Here is a 19,470-nt window from a genome sequence, read left to right on the forward strand (position 1 = left end):
TGGCGCAGCCTCAATTATCTGTGCCTTTTTCCTGAACCAGCTCCAGTAATAAATACAGAAATCATTCCAAGGGGAAAATTACTGCCATTAGATCTTTAGATTTTGAGACCTGGATACCCCTGGATTCATATACTCACAGCTCCGTCATCTAGTCGAGAACAGAGAGCTCAAGATCATATATGATGACAATGCATTTTTTTCTTTCTTTTCATAACAAATTGACACAGACAACCAATATATATGTATTGTTAGTTTATTTTTACTTCATAAAGTGCAATGTTTTAGGAACTACTTGTTGTTTTCCAACAAGATTAAACATACATTACTGATTAATTTTAATAAACATGCATACACTGCTTCAAATTCAGGGGTTTATGAGCATAACATTTATCATACTACAATCACAAAATATGCGCCCTTTAGTTAGGAATACATCACACTTCAAACAAAGTGCACAGTGCTTACAACGTTTTGATAACTACTGATCAGTCTGTTCGATGATGCAATGATGACACATGCCTACTTTGTGAAAAGACAGAGTAGGCGCTCCAGTGTGCAGTCAGTGATTATGCTGTTGGCTCTGAGAAAACAGAAGACTTATATAAGAGAATAGCAGACCTTCAGGCAGAGCTAGAGCTAATTTAAAATGTATTCATGTTATCAATTCACAAAACTATGTAGAAAAACAACATATTGACCTATGGTTTGGCACAGCATCGCGCTTTTCACCCACATGTGTTTGTCTTGACTTTTGAAGGAAGAAATTCTGCTGTGTTTGATTTACTCAGGACAGGTGTGCGAGGTGCACCTTGAATTCATAGTCAGGGAAATTAGAAAATGAACATTTGCACTTAATTTTTGGGATAAGGTGCTGAGCTACAAATGTTGAAAACTCGTAGGACTTTGTGAAAATGTAAGCTTTTTACTATTGTCCTCTACTGAGGGTAAGACGTGACAGAAATACAAAGTAAGTCCATGTTATTAAACGAGTGTGTTACTATGCGTTTTCCTATTTTCTGCACACCGCATGCTTCCTACCATCTCTGGAATGATGTCTACATAGCGGATTTACCAATGGACATCATTTAGGTGTTGCCAGAGGTTCTCAGCTGTGACCCCTGGCTCGCCACCTGTGATCCCTGACACTGCCTTTAGGACCCCTGGCCTCAGAGGTGGCAAATCGGTGCCAGGAACACAGGAGAGGCTCATCCTTATAAACATTAGCTGGGGTTCCACTTTCTTTGTTTTCTGTCAATTTTTTATTACACTAATTGTGAATATGAATTGACTTCCATAGATTTACTTCCAGTCACTGAGAATGAGCTTCCCTGAGAAGACAGACATAAAAGTATAATCTATTATATTTTTATTTCTACCTTGGAAAGGCGAAAGTCAGAGTTTGTCAAGCTGGAACTGGAGTCTGTGCTCTTCAGATGACACTCAGACCTTAGCAGTGAACGCTTAACATTCTGCAAACTTAATGGAATATATTTTTTTATCACTGCTAGCCCCTACCCTCCTAGGAGTGAAGTATAGGTGATTGCTACTGCCATTTATACCATGGAAGGGAGTATTTCTGTATTTAAATGGATATCAGACTGTTGTAGTATTCCCCTGCAACCATAAACGTGAAAGTTTTTGTAACATTAGTCCTGTAACTAATAGTTACTGTTTATGGTTCCTACCAAACATCGATTAGCCTTACATCATGAATTGAGCTCTACCCTGATCTGTAAGAGATTGTTATCAAGTGGCATACGTGTTAGAGGTTAGAATGTCCTTCACGACTGCCATTTTATGAATGCCGTCTGACAGTAAATCGGGAAACTTACATTGAATAAACCATGCCACGTAGAGCACATCTGTTTTCAACTTATCCCACTGTTTCTATTAATGTTTACAAGAATCCAGTGCATCTTAATGGTATTCGAAGTGGGCAGGATCTGAGGGGAAGGACGTGCCCATACGTTTTTAATTTAAGAGAAACAGTTCCCGTACTTTTTGAGAAAAGACAACTGTCCCGAGATGGTTAATTCCTCAACTGAAATGCTTCAACTGAAGTGTAAGGCAGGGAGTCTCCTGTGCTCCTGGGCAGATAGTTAAACAGGCAACCTTGCCAGGATGCCTGCTTGCCTGAAAGAAATGTAAATTTGCACAACTAGCCAATCTGGAAATAGAAAGGGTGCTTGGAAGCTGGTATTGGCTTTAATTGATGGAATTACATGAAGCTTCCTGATGACACAGATATATTATTTTTTAGTGTTATAGCAAGAGAGTTACCTACTGTCAAATGTGCTTTTAATGGACAGCTATGAAAACAAGCATTTGCAATGCAACGGGTCTCGCATTACGTAAAGTTAGAGCTATGAGCGTTGTAAACTCCTAACCTGACTTTTCTTGCACATTAAAAGAAAAAAATAACTGAGTGCGATCATGCTGTGTAAAACACAGCGCGATCGCGCTGCGAAATAAAGAGAAAAATCAGTCCAAAAAACATACGGAAAACATGGCGCCACATATGTTTCCAGTAGTTTACCGGTGTTCTCGAGGAGCGCTAAACACCGGAAAAGGCACGACGTATGCATGACTTTCACAAATGAAAACAAGCAGATTTTGAAAGGTAAGCCCGCAAACCAATCAAAGTGACTGAGGTAACATGGGCGTGGCTAAAATCCCCCTAAAGAGAGATTAGAAGTGGGATGGCGCTCTTTGCGCTTCCCCTAAAAATTGCACTATGTGCAGTCTGGATATTACTAAAATCTATATTTTGGTAGCACTTTTTTTATCTTAAATCTTTTGGCGCATTTTGTACCTGTGTATCTTATACTGAGTATAATGCAAATTTAAAATAGTGACTTACATATTCACAGTACTTTCTGTCTCAGACTGGGACCTTGTAGCACAAAACATACACAAATCACTATTCAACACTGCATCAACCAGGATTCAGTTCTGTGGCTGTCCAGTTAGAGGCACTGACCTCTGCAGTGCATTAACTTATAGAGCTTCATAATGTACAATTGTGTATTTCCCACTTAACTTAACTTGAATGTATTTATCGTTTAAGCTGTGTCATTTTATCTATAGTTACCTAAAGCTGAAAGAAGGAAAAAAGTTAAAGAATATTTTGTTGTTTTTAGCCACGCATTTGACTCGGCCCTCCACTCACTCACCCCCCACCCCCAATTGTGCGCAGCATCACAGTTCTCATTCTTTTATAAAGCACTTCTACCACTGCATTTTACATAAGAATATTTACACATTTAAATCCTAACGTGCATTTAGGAAACCTAACCTATAATTATTACTCCATGGCAACGAGTCCACATTTTACCATACGACAGAGAATGGATGTTAAAGTTCCCACATTTAGAATCTGGGACCCGCAGGTTATCAAACATCGCTTGGGCTCACATTTGTTTTGTAGGGATTCAATGAGGAAAGCCACGACCAATCACAGAAGAGATAAAAGTGTCAGTGTAACTGAAAAGTACAGCTCTGACTCCTAAACTGGCTTTTGGTATTCCTTCATCTCATTTCCCAGCAGCATTTCTGCCAGGAAGTGTTCTTCCAAAACTGTCTCTCCACATTTTGAGGAAAGCTCCTAAAGTCTGAGATTGAACTTTCTTTTCCTAGAAATGGAGTGCGCGTTTGTCGCATCCTCATTCGTATCTAATGCGCTTTGCCAAAGCGCTGGACTCCATCTTCGATTTGTAAACCTCATCAAACAGTCGGTTCTGTTTAGATGAAAAGTGGTTTTTCCAGTCTCCAACAGCTCCTGTAAGAGTAAATAAAATAAAACAAGCAGTGTGAGTTGCCTCTGCCGTCAACAGAACCGAGTCAATTTCATTCTTGGCGATCAGATCGAAGGCGTCAGAATACATTCATCAGGTGCCTCCGTATTTCTTTCCACACTGCAGCTCAGGTGTGTTGTCTAGCGCCCTCATCATACATTTCTTAATATACCCATTGCTTCATATTTTCTCATCAAGCAGAATTGCAAATACGGCGGGATAATTCAGGAAAACGAGTCACTAAAACCTGCCTGCGTATTGGCAACTTAAAGAGTAGCATCAGAGCAGTGGATCAGGGGCCTGCATAACGGGGATCTTATTACCAAGGTGTGTGTTTCATAGTATTCATGGGTTATTACTGGCCGAAATGGTAGCATAAATTCACATTACTGCAAAGCATAAAATTAGTCATACTAAAAATAAATTTTACTAAAAGCAAACAGGATTTTCGCGAGTCATATTTTATGATTTTAGTTTGTTGCAGGCTAGCAAACCCCATTATTTTCAACAATATATGACAGTGACATCAATACACTAACTTAAGAAGCACATTTGCATATGATCCCTTTAGCTAATGAAATAGAAAAGCTAAGCCTAGTGGCAATTTTGGCTGCATAAGGGAAGTGTATAATCGGGAGACAATTTAGTTTGCAAATTGTAGTTCAAAAAACAAAAAGGGCCTGATTTAGAACGTGGCAGGGTTACTTTGTCACAACCATGACAGATACCTGTCTGCCGAAATCTAAATCCTATTGTCTTGAATGGGATTTAGATTTCGGCAGACAGGATAGCTGCCACAGTTGTGATGGAGTAACCGACCAATAAGGCCTGATTTAGATCTTGTCGGTGTTACAGCCAAGCAGCATCTGCAGCGCACCCTGGAAGACCATCAGGTAGACCGTGGTCTGCCTGCTATATTTTGATGTTACGGCTCTGCAAGCGGAGGACTGGCAATGAATTGCTGATGGAGGGAGACGGTGGCAAGACCCAATTAACTTTGTACAATGGCAGTATCTATGGAATAGAGATAACTGACACACACACACACACACACTATACCTTAGCCATTTGTGTCCCCCTGCACTACAGACTATGCAACACACCTCATAAACACCATCATCCATTCCAATTCCAACACAACACATATATGCCAAAAACACACATTGACATACATCCATGACACAACATAGACATCCCATTTACACTGCACCCGCACACTACAGAACCACATCCAACACAACTGCACACTCAGCTACACAAACACATACATGCACAACTACACACATCATGACAACGTCCACCACACAACACTCACCTGAATGTGTTACACAGCAACACAACATTCACAACATCAGTCTCACATGCAAGTGACACACATACACATACACATACAACCACACAACCAATTCCAGCTTCCTTCATCTCAAACAGCCAATCCACACACACATACACATACTGACTATCATACACAACAGATAGCGCAAACCTACCCTACAGGTCCCCTTGCAATGCGCACACATGGACACCATTTTCGAGTGTGAGAGTATGGTCACTGGGGTGCCAGCATTCTTTTTACGATGAATAATGACACCACAATGACAGTTGTGTATGTGTGCAATATGCGTGTTGTGCCAGTGTGTCCCCAGTCATGTGTGACACAATTGTATCCCCAACATATGCAAGTCACAGTGATTTAAAAAAATTACTGTCACATGTATATGCCTGCAGTGGTCCCGACCTCCTGAGTGGTGCCAACCCAACATATCCTGGCAACGCGATGCCCCTACCTTCAAGTCTGGCAATGGGGAGTCGTGTTTTCTCCATGGGTTGTTGGAAGCACTGATGTCAGATGCTGTTCAGTTGTGTCCAGTGGAAGACAGATGTGGAATGGAATTAGGTGAGTTATCAGCCCCCCCCCCAATCTGCCAACTCAGAAGTGGAGGTCAGACCGACATTTATTTCTTGGCAGTAAGGCACATCCAAATCTGTACAGCGGGAAGTGTGGCTGGGGTCTCGCCGTTATCTATTTTTCCCTCTCCCACCGTAAATTAGGGTGGTGTTTCTTGGCAGAAATAGCAGTTCGAATGCAGGCTTTTGTCTATGGGACCTCAAACATCTAAATATGAGGGGCGGACCGTCACGGCGGGTGGACTGTCATGGCGGCGGATGGGTTTTCAGTCAAAAAGTTGGCAGCGGGACCGTTACTGCCAACATCTAAATCAGGCTCATAGTTACAAATGTTGCTATTATTCCTGTGCCTGGTTTTGGCTTATTTTTAATTGGACATTACTATTTAATGTGATTTAATCTAAGGCCATTATCATTTTCCCCATCAAAATATGTTTTGTGTTTCACTACTATAAATGCTGATAGGATAGACAGTTTGGCAGGCTTTGCACAGTGAGCCCCACTGATCCATTGTAAACTGTTGGTGTTTCCTGTGTAATGCTAGGATCACTAAGGGTGGCTTGAAACATTGTAAAACGGGCTATGTTACAAAGCTGTCAGAATGATGCATTATACATTGGTTAAGAAAAGATGGATGCTTCACACATCGTCCCACCCACAAGTGCCCATGACCCCACCCTCCACACACACACACATATATACTCTCTCTCTCTCTCGCTCTCGTTCTGCTTGCTCACCTTTCCTGAATATGAGTTTCCTGTTGGATGTGAGCGCACACACTGTGTGGTTTGGGTCATGGTTTTCCTTCTCAACATTGTTTTTCATCTCATTGAAAGAAGACATCCTTGAAGCTTCATTGATTTCTTGGTCACTAATACTTAATCCGAGGAAACTGCATATTTTCCGAATTGATTTAGGAAGATTCTGAAAATCAAATAAGTGGAATAACCGTCAGTCACCATAATCAAAGAAAGCAGGAAACGCTTTACGTGCCTCAGAGTACTAGCGACATATCTTGTGCAAATTGTATTAACTTCAGTTAGAAATGCCCAGTTTTCTTTAGGTACATTAATATTATTATGTTTAAGTCCCTTGCAGTTGTCTTAGGATGTCTTAGTCTAACAGTACAATCATTGCAAGTACTGTCCTCTTCCAAGCTCAATAAGCAAGAGTGAACGGGAAATGGTTACTGAGTGTCACTTTTACAACAAAATATTCCCTTGGAAGGGAGGTGACCATCTAGGTGCTGAATGTCAGGTCACCTAATGCACTGCAAGTATGTATCACAATAGTGACCCAGTCTGGTTAGGCTTGGCCACCCATAAAAAAAAGTGTTGCACCACTGTTTGTGCTGGAGGGATGACCGCAGGTACCTACATCATATGTGACGCTAATGTTGCCAAAGAATGTTTTGTAACTACAAACTTAGTTGTGATTGCCATTATAAACAACGTTTCCTCAAACGTATGCCTACTAACATAGTATAACGCCTTATGCTAGGTTTTTAAATAGTTGCATTACAAACACTTAGTCTGATTTACTGGCACCTGCCTTAGAATCATACAATTTATGTTTGTGAGGTGACAAACCTGAGAGCAAAATTCAGGACTCCAAGATCCAAGGTCCGCAATTTAGCCACTAGACTTCAACCCCTCCACATCCCCGCCCCATCCACATAAACCACATCTGCACCACTGATGGTCTCCCACTTGTCTGCTTGATAGAAGAACCGAGGGGTGCTGCTGCAGTGGGACAATTGACATTCCACTAAATGTTTGTAGTTACGATTTTGATGTTGTAGGGGCACTTAGAACTTCTGCCGGGGATCTGTCTAGGTACATTAAGGGGGAGGGCATCCAGCAGCAGATTTTTGTAAAACAAGCTGAACCAGCAATTTTATTGTTATTGTTTTTTTAGAGAAACAATCATGTCTGTACTGGACTTTTATTTGTTTGAATAGTAGATAACTATCTTCCAAGCTCATAGTCGTCCACCTGATATAGTAGACAAGCTGCTGGAAGCCCTTAGGTTTTGGTGCCCTAAGAATAGTCGTATTTGACATGATGAAAAGGAGAGAGGCAATATTATTATTAATCAATGTGCATGCAATGTCAGTGAGTTGATGATGAAGTACTTTACATCTGCCCGTTCAGACCTACTCTATGTATTAGATTCAGGATAGTTAAATATAAATACATTTTGACTATTTTGGTAATGGTGGTTTGAGAATTCGTTTCAGCTGAGTCATAGAATCGCTTGTTCTTACCTTCTTCATTGACTCGTAATATAAAATTAGGATTGTTCCATCATTTTTGTGCTCTTCCCATCCCAGGATATGGTCAAACCAAGACCCACATACAACTGTAAAGCAAAAATGTTGTTACAGTCAATGGATATATATTCCCAGAAAATGTTATCTTTTCATTTAATCAAAATGAAGGACATACTTTGGCATAAACACTTCAAGCTAGAGGATCAAATCTATGTAAATCATCTCACATCTGAAATTGGGAGTTTACTCATCACAGATCTCTGTCTATCCCTCCACTCTACTTCACATAGACAACATATTACAGAGAGAAGACATTAAATACTCGTTGATGGAGGAACAGGGTTGGGCATAGTGACACCAATAAGCTGAGAGACCTCCACACGTTTGTGCAGGGAGCACAGCTTTCTCCATGGGTATAGGAAGGACCAGTTTGAAGGAAGTGTCACTGTGTTTTTGCACCTCATGTAGGAGTAAAAAGAAAATCATATAGTCCCAGTTCCATAATTATATGAGCACTGGTCTGTGGGGCTATTCGTACAGAAAGTAATTGTTTATTCCTTCTGCGCATTACACAATCCCAATTTTAACGTTCTCGCTGGAACTGGGTAAGGATATTTGAATGTGATCCTTTTCTGTGCACTACTCCTCCGTCCTTTGCCCCTTTTCATTGTTGCCTCCCTCTACATAGCTATGCTGCATCTGTCCGGTTTCTCAGCATCACATATATAGACGAGTACTGTTCTATGTGCCGCAACTCATATTTGATGAAGCTTGCCTCCATATTTGTATAATATCTCAAGGATGTGGTTAAATTCCTCTCATATTTAATTTCTCTTTGATGTACCACCTACATGCTCATACTAACCATTAATGTTTTGTTTTAATCTTAAAATCCTCAATAAAAATGTATTCAACAAAAAAGGGAGATTTTATATGTATTAACTTCTTTGCCCCTGGGATTTGTGGTCACTCTCCTTTAGTGAGACTTTGCTCATGACCTTATGAATGTGCAAAAACTAATGCTCGTTGCATAGCATATGCAAGCTCAATGGCACTATATAAATCAGGCCATCTGTAATATGTTATTTTACGTTTGATGGCTCATTTTGAACAATTAGGTTGGAAAATGTATTTGAAAATCTGACTTTTATTGACAGTGCTTGGTAGAATTTATCACATGTAAATCACATTAGAACGTTTGTCAGTGAACTAACAGCTATTTTCAGCTGACACAAACCTCTTAAACATATCTGCATTGCTTAAAACAGGTATGTATTTTGGCGACAAAACATTCTTCGTGCCAGTCTATAGACATAACTTCTTACAGGTACTAATTTGTGCTGGGGTCTGCAGATGGTGGGCACCTGGAAAAAAATTGGGGTTTCAGTTCTTATTTTTTGTCTGTAGACTTTGACCCTATCCAAGACAAAGAAAAGAACAAAAAACAAGGAACAGAGATAAGAAACAGGGAGAAAACAGGAATTTAATACAGCCTGCAAGAGAGGGTAAATGGACAAGAAGTTTAGGGTGGTGGAGGCAGTGGAATCAAGATGGCCAGCCTAGGTTTTGGGCAACCTCTGAATACGACAGTGATGGTGGAAATCTCCAATGAAAGCTTTTCAACTTCTACATGTATGCATTTATTTATTTTTGCAAATTAAAAACTGATTCTTCACTATATATTTTTAGACCACCACCTCAAATTCAGTAAACAATATTAGTACTGCGTTTTGCAATCAGCCTTCAGGTTTTTCCAGTCTGTGAAAGTATGGGCAGGTGAGGTTTGTCCTTGGAGGGCCCTCCTGAGCCGCAGGGGCTGCAATGGCCATGCCACACCCCTGATGTCATTATTTTTCTGTAGCTGTGACAGTGCACTCACAGTACACCCACCATTTGGAACACGATCAAGCATTAACAGCACGTAAGGACACGTGGGACCAGTGCTTAATTTGTGCTTGTTGTTTCCGGTGCTGAGCACGGCACTTGTTTTTGAGGGCCGGGCTTATTCTTCTGCCTCAAGCATTTGCTGCGAACAAAAGACACATATGGGAAAGGCGGAGGAAGAGAAATACGAAAAAGCGTCACAAAGGGAGAAAGTAGAAAGCTGTTTGAGTGAGCCGAAGGGGCAGGGAGTGACTTTAAATGGATTGGAGAGGCACAGGATGGCTTCAGGATCACGCCTCCTCCGTGTTCCCTGTTCCCACATTTAATTGCAGCAGCCGTGCGTTTAAGAGGGCGGCTGTGGACACCCGCACGTTTTTATTTATAAATTAAGCACTGCTGGGACGTTCTATAAAATGGCTAAATAAACAAATGAGTAAGGCAGATACTGTAGTAGAGTGCATCCCTCACCATCCCGCCCTTCCTTTCCAGGCACGGTCTTCGTGTTTTTCTGTCAGGGAATTTTCCAGTAAATCAAGAACACGCACTGTTTGAATAAAAGGAGCTCCTTAAAAAAAACCAGACACATCACCATAGTATCCGCTCACAAGATTTTGTTCGCGTACTTAGAAAAGTATAAAGAGAACAACTGTTGGAAAAACCATACCAAAGACCCATCAACGCAATCTAATCTGCTTCTTCGATGAATCTGGGGGAAAGGCTGCACTCTCACTCTAAGGGGCAAAGTTCAGGGTGACTTAGCAGTCTAAAAGCAAAGTATACGGAAGAGTACAAACCACACGGCCTCAGCTGAGCCTTCATAGTCACTTCAAAAGACGTTATTACAATAGCTCAGCCGAGCAACAGTGTAAAGCTTTCTGCTGAAGTTGAAACATCGAAAGCACCTCACCGGTGCACATTGTGTCTGAAAAAGATCTTGCAAGTGGAAACACGCTGGTTCCTCGAAACAGCAGCTCGTGGCACTAGAGAATCATACTGGAACTCGTTTTTATAATGCTACATTTGTTATCGAAGTGAGACAATGTTAAATGGCTTCGAGCCTCAGGGACTCGTGCACAAGTTAAGCCACAAGTCACAAATCACGTGATCATCAACGTGTAACAGTCGAATGGGTGAGGTTACACAGTAAACACTGCTGTGGGCTGTACTGGGTTTGCAGGAATGCCAGGTGATATTACTGCTGCCGTAGCCAGGGAAAGGGTGGTGTGCAGCTGATGTGCAGAATCACTGGGCTCTAAGAAATCATTAGCACTGCTTCAGAAGCAGAGAAACCAGAGGACCAGCAGCAGCAAAGAAGCCTGGCTACAATGGAAAAAAACAAAAGGGAAAGAACAGCTCAAAGTTCTGTGAAAAACTCACTTTTTGCCTGTTCTCCTTATTGTGTCCACTTTCTGTGGTATGTGGTGACTGTGCCAGGCCAGTGCCCTCCTAGACTGTCAGTGTGACAAGAAGCAGTAGGAGAATGGAGCATAACGAAATGTTCAGTTATGTACAATAGTGTGCTGTCTTGCACCGTTGTATGTCCTCTACTGTCTGTACAGCGTGCCTCTGCACTGCAGGCTACGTGATTGCACGATAGCTGCTCAGGCTGCACGTGGCCTTTCAATCTATCTTTTTCTATCATGCTCAAAATTACAATGCGAGTATCAACATTTGCTGAAGGAGTTCTGACCACAACTCCACGACCATGACAACTAGAATGGGTACCAGTGGTGCTTCCTACAGCCAGCTGCCTCCCTCACGCGAGAGTGTTCCCGGTCTACTAGTCAACGTGACACGTAAGGTCAACCTCCCCAAAGCGTCTGACTATCACCCAGAAAAGTCTAAATGTTCTAGGGTTAGATCCCTTTGCTACAAAGGCTCTTCTGCTGCACCCCTTTTGGAACGTGGCTGTAGGAAGTTCTGAAGAGTAATGAAGGCCAACCTGTTCTGCTCTGCGTATGAATCCGGAACGGTAGACTAATTTATGTATTGTTTTTCTCCTACCACATCTGCTCCTTCTCTTCTGCGTTCGACACCTAAGTCCTCTGAAGTACTACCCTGGAGGCCAGATTGTCATTCAAAATAATGCATTATAAAATAAATTAAGTAATTATTAGGCTCGAGTTTATGTTCTAGTTTTCGAATTTACTATAGTCAGTCAAGTCATACGAACTTTGGAAATTCTTTTTTGGACAACAGGAGCTTCTAGGCAGCCTAGGAATGGTATGGGTTAGTAAGACAATTTAAGAGATGCATCCGAGCATCCCCCTTCCCCTCAATCTTTTATGTCAAGCACGGGAGCGCTCTGATGTGTTGTAATCTATCTGTGGGCTTTTAACCTACTATTACTAGTTCATGGGCTTGCCTTTCAAAAATCCTTTGTCATCATTGGTAAAAGCTTTACGTTTTTATCTCTTTGGGGCAGCTTTGTTACTGGCTTGGCCATCGACTTTGTTACAGGATAATTGGACATTTGCCAATACGTTTGTCTGCAAGCGAACTTCTTTTTCCTTTTGTGTCTCTTTTTCCCCGCTCATGCTCATGGCGGACATGGCGCTTTGAATTGGCTTTCTTATTTCAACTGTTTTACTTTTCATTTTCAATTTATGTAGCAAGAAAAGTCCTGTTAAGAATTTACAACGCAAATAACTCTTCCACTGAGCAACCAAATAGCTTTCCTTGCGTTTCAGTTGCCAAAACTAGGGGCCATATTTATACTTTTTGACGCAAAACTGCGCTAACGCAGTTTTGCTCCAAAAAAATTAGCGCCGGCTAACGCCATTCTGAAGCGCCATGCGGGCGCCGTATTTATTGAATGGCGTTAGCCGGCGTTAGCCGACCGGCGCTGCCTGGTGTGCGTGAAAAAAAACGACGTACACCAGGCAGCGCCGGCGTAGGGAAAAATGGCGTTTGGGCGTCCAAAAATGGGGCAAGTCAGGCTGAGGCAAAACAATCGTCTTAACCCGATTTGCGCCATTTTTTTTTGGCGCCCAGACGCCATTAACATGACTCCTGTCTTAGCAAAGACAGGAGTCATGCCCCCTTGCCCAATGGCCATGCCCAGGGGACTTATGTCCCCTGGGCATGGTCATTTGGCATAGTGGCATGTAGGGGGGCACAAATCAGGCCCCCCTATGCCACAATTTTTTTAAAAAAAAAATACTTACCACAACTTACCTTTTCTTCCCTGGGATGGGTCCCTCCATCCTTGGGTGTCCTCCTGGGGTGGGCAAGGGTGGCAGGGGGTGTCCCTGGGGGCAGGGGAGGGCACCTCTGGGCTCATTCTGAGCCCACAGGTCCCTTAACGCCTGCCCTGACCCAGGCGTTAAAAAGAGGCGCAAATGCGGGTTTTTTTGCCCCGCCCACTCCCGGGCGTGATTTTTGCCCGGGAGTATAAATACCACGCACATGCCTGGGAGTCATTTTTTAAGACGGGAACGCCTACCTTGCATCTCATTAACGCAAGGAAGGTGTTCACGCCAAAAAATGACGCTAACTCAATGAACTTTGGCGCTAGATGCGTCTAACGCCAAAATATAAATATGGAGTTAGTTTTGCGTCAAATTTGCGTCGAAAAAAACGACGCAAATTCGGCGCAAACGGAGTATAAATATGCCCCTAGGTTTTCACTTACGGTTAAACTCCAAAGTTGGATGGCTTCCTAATTTTTGTGCATAACCAGGATGTATAGAACAATGAAGATGGGGAGTAAGACAGGAAGCTGACAATTCGGGGGAGCATTCTGCTACACGGACAGCAGCTTTAGAGAGGCGAGGCACAGGAAAGGGCTAAAGGACTAACAGAAAGCATATGAGATGCGAGAGGGTTAGTGATTGGACAGCTGGCTTGGGCACTGAGATGGCATAATGGAATATGACCAAACAGGAGGCAAGAAATGTCAATATGCAAATTGCCTATCTCAGTGATGGTACCGCAATCCACAGCTAATGGTAGGTTAGGGTGCACTGTTGAAAGTTAAAAGTGCATTGTAAGTGAACGAGATTCTCAGTTGTGTATTTGAGAGACATTATAGGCATCGTTAATCCCATTAAAAGCCACGACCTTTGGTTTAGCTACACACAAGACTTCATTATGTATAAACATAACTGGTGAAATGTAAGGGACAAAGATCTCAGTAGAGGAAAACCAATAAAGATGGTGAATCTGACTTGTTAGGGTGTATATGATGTATTCTTGCTTCTCACTAGACTGTAAAGATGACCAGATAATCAGCTACAGGCCTCATTAATTACGCCAACAACCTTTTGCAATTGCCTGAGAACCTAACATTGTTGATTCCCACAACTCATGTTTCTACCTGCAACGTAAACATCCAATTGGTTAAAAGCTTTGAATGAATTAAAATACGTTGCTTGTATAGACTTGCTTACCTTCTCCTTGCATGAACATGTTGAAGTAAGCAGGCCATGCTTCAATGGTTGGCAGGTTTGGGTTGTCTCTGTAGTAATGATATAGTGAAACTGCTGTGTCCTTTGGATTTCGCACAATGTAGATTGACTATAGAAAGGAAGAAATACTGTCAGTGGCGGCAAAATGTGATCAACTCTGAAAAATATCTGCCTGTCAATGATTCATACAAATGTTAACAGTGCACATTTCTTTATTTCCTCATCTTGCTAATACGTGTTCTGTATTGTTGCAGATCTGTATCTGGTGCAGAGAGAAATTCTACATCAGATTAGAAATATTTGCTATGATTTTTTTTTGTTCAGTAAATGTATTGCTATATCATTTGATTCATTGTTCTTTTATGGCGATCCGCCGAAATAGAGAGTGTTGAACTGAATATCATTTCAACATCAGTGCATTGGGCCATAGCTGAATTAAAATATTGTTTACAGAGATACATTGAAATATATCAAGTTCTTTCAGAATTATTGAGATATTGAAAAGTATTCCATTCTTGTTCTACACACTAGATATGGTGGGAATGTAATATAACAGTATGTGTTCCACATTTAGTCAATGTATTTTGTTTAGCACTGTTGATATTTTTACTTATATTTGGAAAAATAATTTTTACTTTGCATTTTTTTGCTTTCAGGTCATGTGGCAACATGTTGTAGCTCAAATGCGTAGGGATAATTCTTCTGGAAGGCAAATTTTTCATTTCTTCTAGTTTTGAAAGATCTCCAAACTCAAGTGGGGATGTCAGGGTCACCTTGGAGTCATATAGGTTCTTAATAATTTCTGCCAGCCAGTGGGTTCCTAGAAGAACATAGTAAACATTTAGAACCTTTCCCTAGAAGTCCCTCAATCACATTTGACGATACTATCAAAACCAATACAATGATCTGGGTAATTCATAAGAAAATATCTAATGTGACAAGATCGCTGATTATAATATTGAAGAATGCCAAGTTCATTTCTCCATAATAGTGAGGAATTTCTATTCAACCTTTCACATTTTCACAACATTTATGGAAAAAAGAATTTTCTAAAACATAAAAGTGTTCATTTGCAAGCTGCCTTTGACTTAGGTTCTGGTTCTGCCTTTGGCGGTCCCGCCACAGGACCGCCAAAGATGCGAAGAGGACGCCACTAGCATGGCGGTGGCGTTCCCCCGAGCGTATTACAATGTTCCCGTCATGCTGGCCAGCAGGAACATTGTATTACGCATTCCCGCCGGGCTGACCGATGGGAACAGTGCTACCATATTGGTCTTGGCATCCTTAAGGGAGCCAAGGCCAATATTGTAGCACTTCAGCACCCTCAGATTGTGTACTGTCTGCATCTTTCCAGGATCATAATGTGGCTGCCGGACGTTAGTGTCTGAAGTAAATCCTCAAAAACCATTGTTCCTGACCACTTTCCATACACAGTTTCCTGGTGACTTCTATGTCAGCCTATTTGATTTAACCTTACTGAACAATGCAGCAGGCTCTTTAATGTACCTGTGTACTCTTTCTCTCTTGAAAATCTCTTGAAAATCTCTAGCATATGTTCCATGAGCGTGTTGTGGTATACAATGGTATCCACTGACACATGCAGTGTTTTGTTTTTTCACCTGGAAAACCAAAAATGACATGCAAGGTCATTCTCTTTTTGGAACAAATGCTTCTTTCCAAATGGGAATCTGTAAACGCTTAGGGTCTGCAGCGGTGTGTCTTAACTCTGAGAGACCTGGTAATGCTGAAACACTACCGGACTCAAGTCAAACCCAGCAGTTGTTTTCCAATGTATACATTCTCTTGTTCCTCAATAATCTAACACTTGAAAATTAAAATCTATTTTTATATATTAGTTGCATTACTGACCTAAATAATCACCTACACTAATTTGAATTAGAAAAAAAAAAAAAAAACAATGGCAAGGTATTGGCAATTTTTGGTGTTTTGATGTAAGTAAAGAATCATCTTCCACCAGGCTCTGGGTTAAGGATGAACATGTGTATATACAAAAATCTTCACCTGCCTAGAACAAACTTTAATGTATGGCTGTGCCTATTGCACCCACATAATGACATGGACAGTCAAATCTGGCATAGAAAACATATGTTCCTCCTTGAGTAAATTTTCCTGTAGCCATATTCTCACTGTATTTAAATTTGATATTACTGTAAGTAATTGATCCAGTCCACCCAATAGATGCTGCTAACACTAGTCCCATGTCGCGAACAAGCCTTCTTGATTCTAGCTCAAAAAGATCTGTACAGAGTTTATAAACAGGAGTCCAGTGAATATTGTTCCACTACTATGGCATTCATATTAACATGGAATACATAGGTTTCTGAACCTTAAATTCTCATAAACTTGCTATCTCATTTCATTCAGGCTATGACAAGCATACACTATTGGAAAGTGGAGTGTTCAACAAGGATTACTACACCAAATATAAATTCTGAGGATAACCTTTTCAACATGTATAAACTATTTCATTTACAGCCAATGGCATGGGGACATATTATTCTTAAAGTACAATAGATTAGAGTCCAGGAATTGTGCCACATCAAGAGAAAACTACCAATGTACCCCCAAACCAACCCTGAAAAATATCCTGTTTGTCAAAATGAAATATTTCGAATGCAATGCAAACAACTGGAAAGTTGTAAAATGCGGATTTACCTGACTTCGGGTAAGAAACGAGGAGCAGGTCGTCTTCTCTCGCCTGGAAGGTATCAAGTGACCTCAGGAGGTCAGTAGACGACCTTGTCGTGAAGGGGATACCATTGAACATGTGAATAAGGTTTGGGTGGCTTGACATTGTTGCTAGTGTGGTAAGGTCTTAGAGTATCACTGGAGTTAAGGTGACTTTTCAGTCAGTGATACACTAGCATCAGTGCCCAGGAGAGAGAGACTGAGGTACAGTCTGAGGGCTTCTTTTATACCCTTAACTCCCTGCCACATTATTCCAATCAAACCTTATCAGGAACTTTATGGCCTTCCCAGGTGCCTGACGCTGACCCAGAGAGCGTGATATCGGCACGGCCCAAAGAAAAACAGATCTCTTTCAGACCTTCCTTTCATCAGCATTGCCCAACACGTTTCTCCCTCTTATCTCATTTAAATAAGATTAGTGTGGTGTAGCTGCAATTTCCTCCTTCCGTGAGGCACGATTTTCTACAGACCCGAGCCTGCAATTTCCTGGCGAAACTCGCATCAATCTCGAGTGAAGATGATCATACCAGATCGAGATTATGGACGGTCGAGACCGCGTATATAAGGCAGATGCCTAGGGACCCCCTGATGTGCCACATAAACGCAATGTCACACTAACTGAAGTGACATACGCATAAACTTGCGTTAGTAGAACAAAAAGGCTCGTTGTTCACTTTAACCCCTTCCCTGCCAGGCCTTTTCTCCCTCAGGTGGCAGTCTTTTATTTGGCTATTTGGGGCAGTTCGCACTCAGGCCCTCATAACATTTTGTCCACATAAGCTACCCACGCCAAATTTGCGTCCTTTTACTCCAACATCCTAGAGATTCTAGAGGTACCCAGAGTTTGTGGGTTCCCTTGAACGAGACCAAGAAAGGGAAAAAGGTCTGCAAGAGAAGGTTTGTGGTTTTTCCCTGAAAATGGCATGAACAAAGGGTTTGCGGTGCTTAAATCACCATCTTCCCAGCTTTCAGCAACAGGCAGACTTGAATCAGAAAACCACATTTTTCAACACAATTTTGGCATTTTACTTGGATGTACCCCATTTTTACTATTTTTGGTGTTTTTACCATGCTTCCAGTTAGTGACAGAAGTGAATGTGAAACTAATGCTGGATCCTGGAAAGCTAAACATTTCTGAAAAGTAGATAAAATTCATAATTCACTAAGAGGTAATTTGTGTAGATCCTACAAGGTTTTCCTACAAAAAATGACAGCTAAAATAAAAAAAAAATGAAATTGAGGTGAACAAACAGCAATGTTTCTCCACATTTTACTCTGTAACGTTTTCCTGCGATGTCAGATATTTGAAAGCAATATACTTCTATGTCTGCTGGACTCTAATAGTTGCGGGGATATATAGGGCTTGTAGGTTCATCAAGAACCCTAGGTTCCCAGGGCCAATAAAGGAGCTACACCTTACAATGGGTTTTCCTTGTATACCTGGTTTACAGCAATTCATTTGGTGAAATACGAAGAATGAAAAATAGGTATCAAGGAAACCTTTGTAGTTCCAAAATGAGCACAAGATAAGGTGTTGAGAAGCAGTGGTTATTTGCACATCTCTGAATTCCGGGGTCCACATACTAGCATGTGAATTACAGGGCATTTGTCAAATAGTCGTCTTTTTTACACACTGTCTTACATTTGGAAGGAAAGTTGTAGAGAAAGACAAGGGGCAATAACATTTGTTCTTCTATTCTGTGTTCCCCTAAGTCTCCCGATAAAAATGGTGCCTCACTTGCGTGGGTAGGCCTAATGCCCGTGACAGGAAACGCAACATGGACACATCACATTTTTACATTGAAATCTGACTTGTTTTTGGAAAGTGTTTGGCTGTGGATTTTGGCCTCTAGCTCAGCCGGCACCTAGGGAAACCTACAAAACCTGTGCATTTTTTAAAACTATACACCTTGGGGAATTCAGGATGGGACGACTTGTGGGGCTTTCACCAGTTTCTTTTACCCAGAATCCTTTGCAAACCTCAAAAGTTAGGCAAAAAAAAAAAACACACCTTTCCTCAAATTTCGGTGACAGAAAGTTCTGGAATCTGAAAGGAGCCACAAATTTCCTTTCACCCAGCGTTCCCCAAAGTCTCCCGATTAAAAATGTTACCTCACCTGTGTGAGTAGACCTAGTGCCCGTGACAGGAAATGCCCCAAAACACAATGTGGACACATCACATTTTCCCAAAGAAAACAGAGCTGTTTTTTGCAAAGTGCCTAGCTGTGGATTTTGGCCTCTAGCTTAGCCGGCACCTAGGGAAACCTACCAAACCTGTACATTCTTTTAAACTAGACACCTAGGAGAATTCAGGATGGGGTGACTTGTGGGGCTCTCACCAGGTTCTGTTACCCATAATCCTTTGCAAACCTCAAAATTTGACAAAACTAAACACTTTTTTCTCACATTTCAGTGATAGAAAGTTCTGGAATCTAATAGGAGCCACACATTCCCTTCCACCCAGCATTCCCCCAAGTCTCTTGATAAAAATGGT

At 41.5% G+C, this 19,470-nt stretch overlaps 1 protein-coding gene across 1 annotated transcript; it reads right to left on the reverse strand.

The window, feature by feature from the left end:
• Positions 1 to 258: 258 nt before the first annotated feature.
• Positions 259 to 17,152, reverse strand: LOC138288515 (sulfotransferase 6B1-like). The gene is made up of 6 exons (XM_069230060.1): positions 16,944 to 17,152; positions 14,903 to 15,087; positions 14,250 to 14,376; positions 7,969 to 8,063; positions 6,440 to 6,626; positions 259 to 3,778 (listed from the first exon to the last, which is right to left on the reverse strand). The coding sequence occupies exons 1-6, from the start codon at positions 17,080 to 17,082 to the stop codon at positions 3,663 to 3,665; spliced, it is 849 nt and encodes a 282-aa protein (XP_069086161.1). The 5' UTR covers positions 17,083 to 17,152; the 3' UTR covers positions 259 to 3,662.
• Between the last annotated feature and the right edge of the window lie 2,318 nt (positions 17,153 to 19,470).

This window comes from Pleurodeles waltl, chromosome 4_1, assembly GCF_031143425.1.
Source record: "Pleurodeles waltl isolate 20211129_DDA chromosome 4_1, aPleWal1.hap1.20221129, whole genome shotgun sequence".
Taxonomy (NCBI): domain Eukaryota; kingdom Metazoa; phylum Chordata; class Amphibia; order Caudata; family Salamandridae; genus Pleurodeles; species Pleurodeles waltl.

Coding starts and splice junctions, on each gene's coding strand:
- LOC138288515 (XM_069230060.1), bottom strand. CDS start 17,082: ATGTCAAGCCACCCAAACCTTATTCACATGTTCAATGGTATCCCCTTC. Junction 15,088..16,943: donor CGTTTCTTACCCGAAGTCAG/GTAAATCCGCAT, acceptor ATGTTCTTCTAG/GAACCCACTGGCTGGCAGAA. Junction 6,627..7,968: donor ATTACGAGTCAATGAAGAAG/GTAAGAACAAGC, acceptor TTTGATTTTCAG/AATCTTCCTAAATCAATTCG.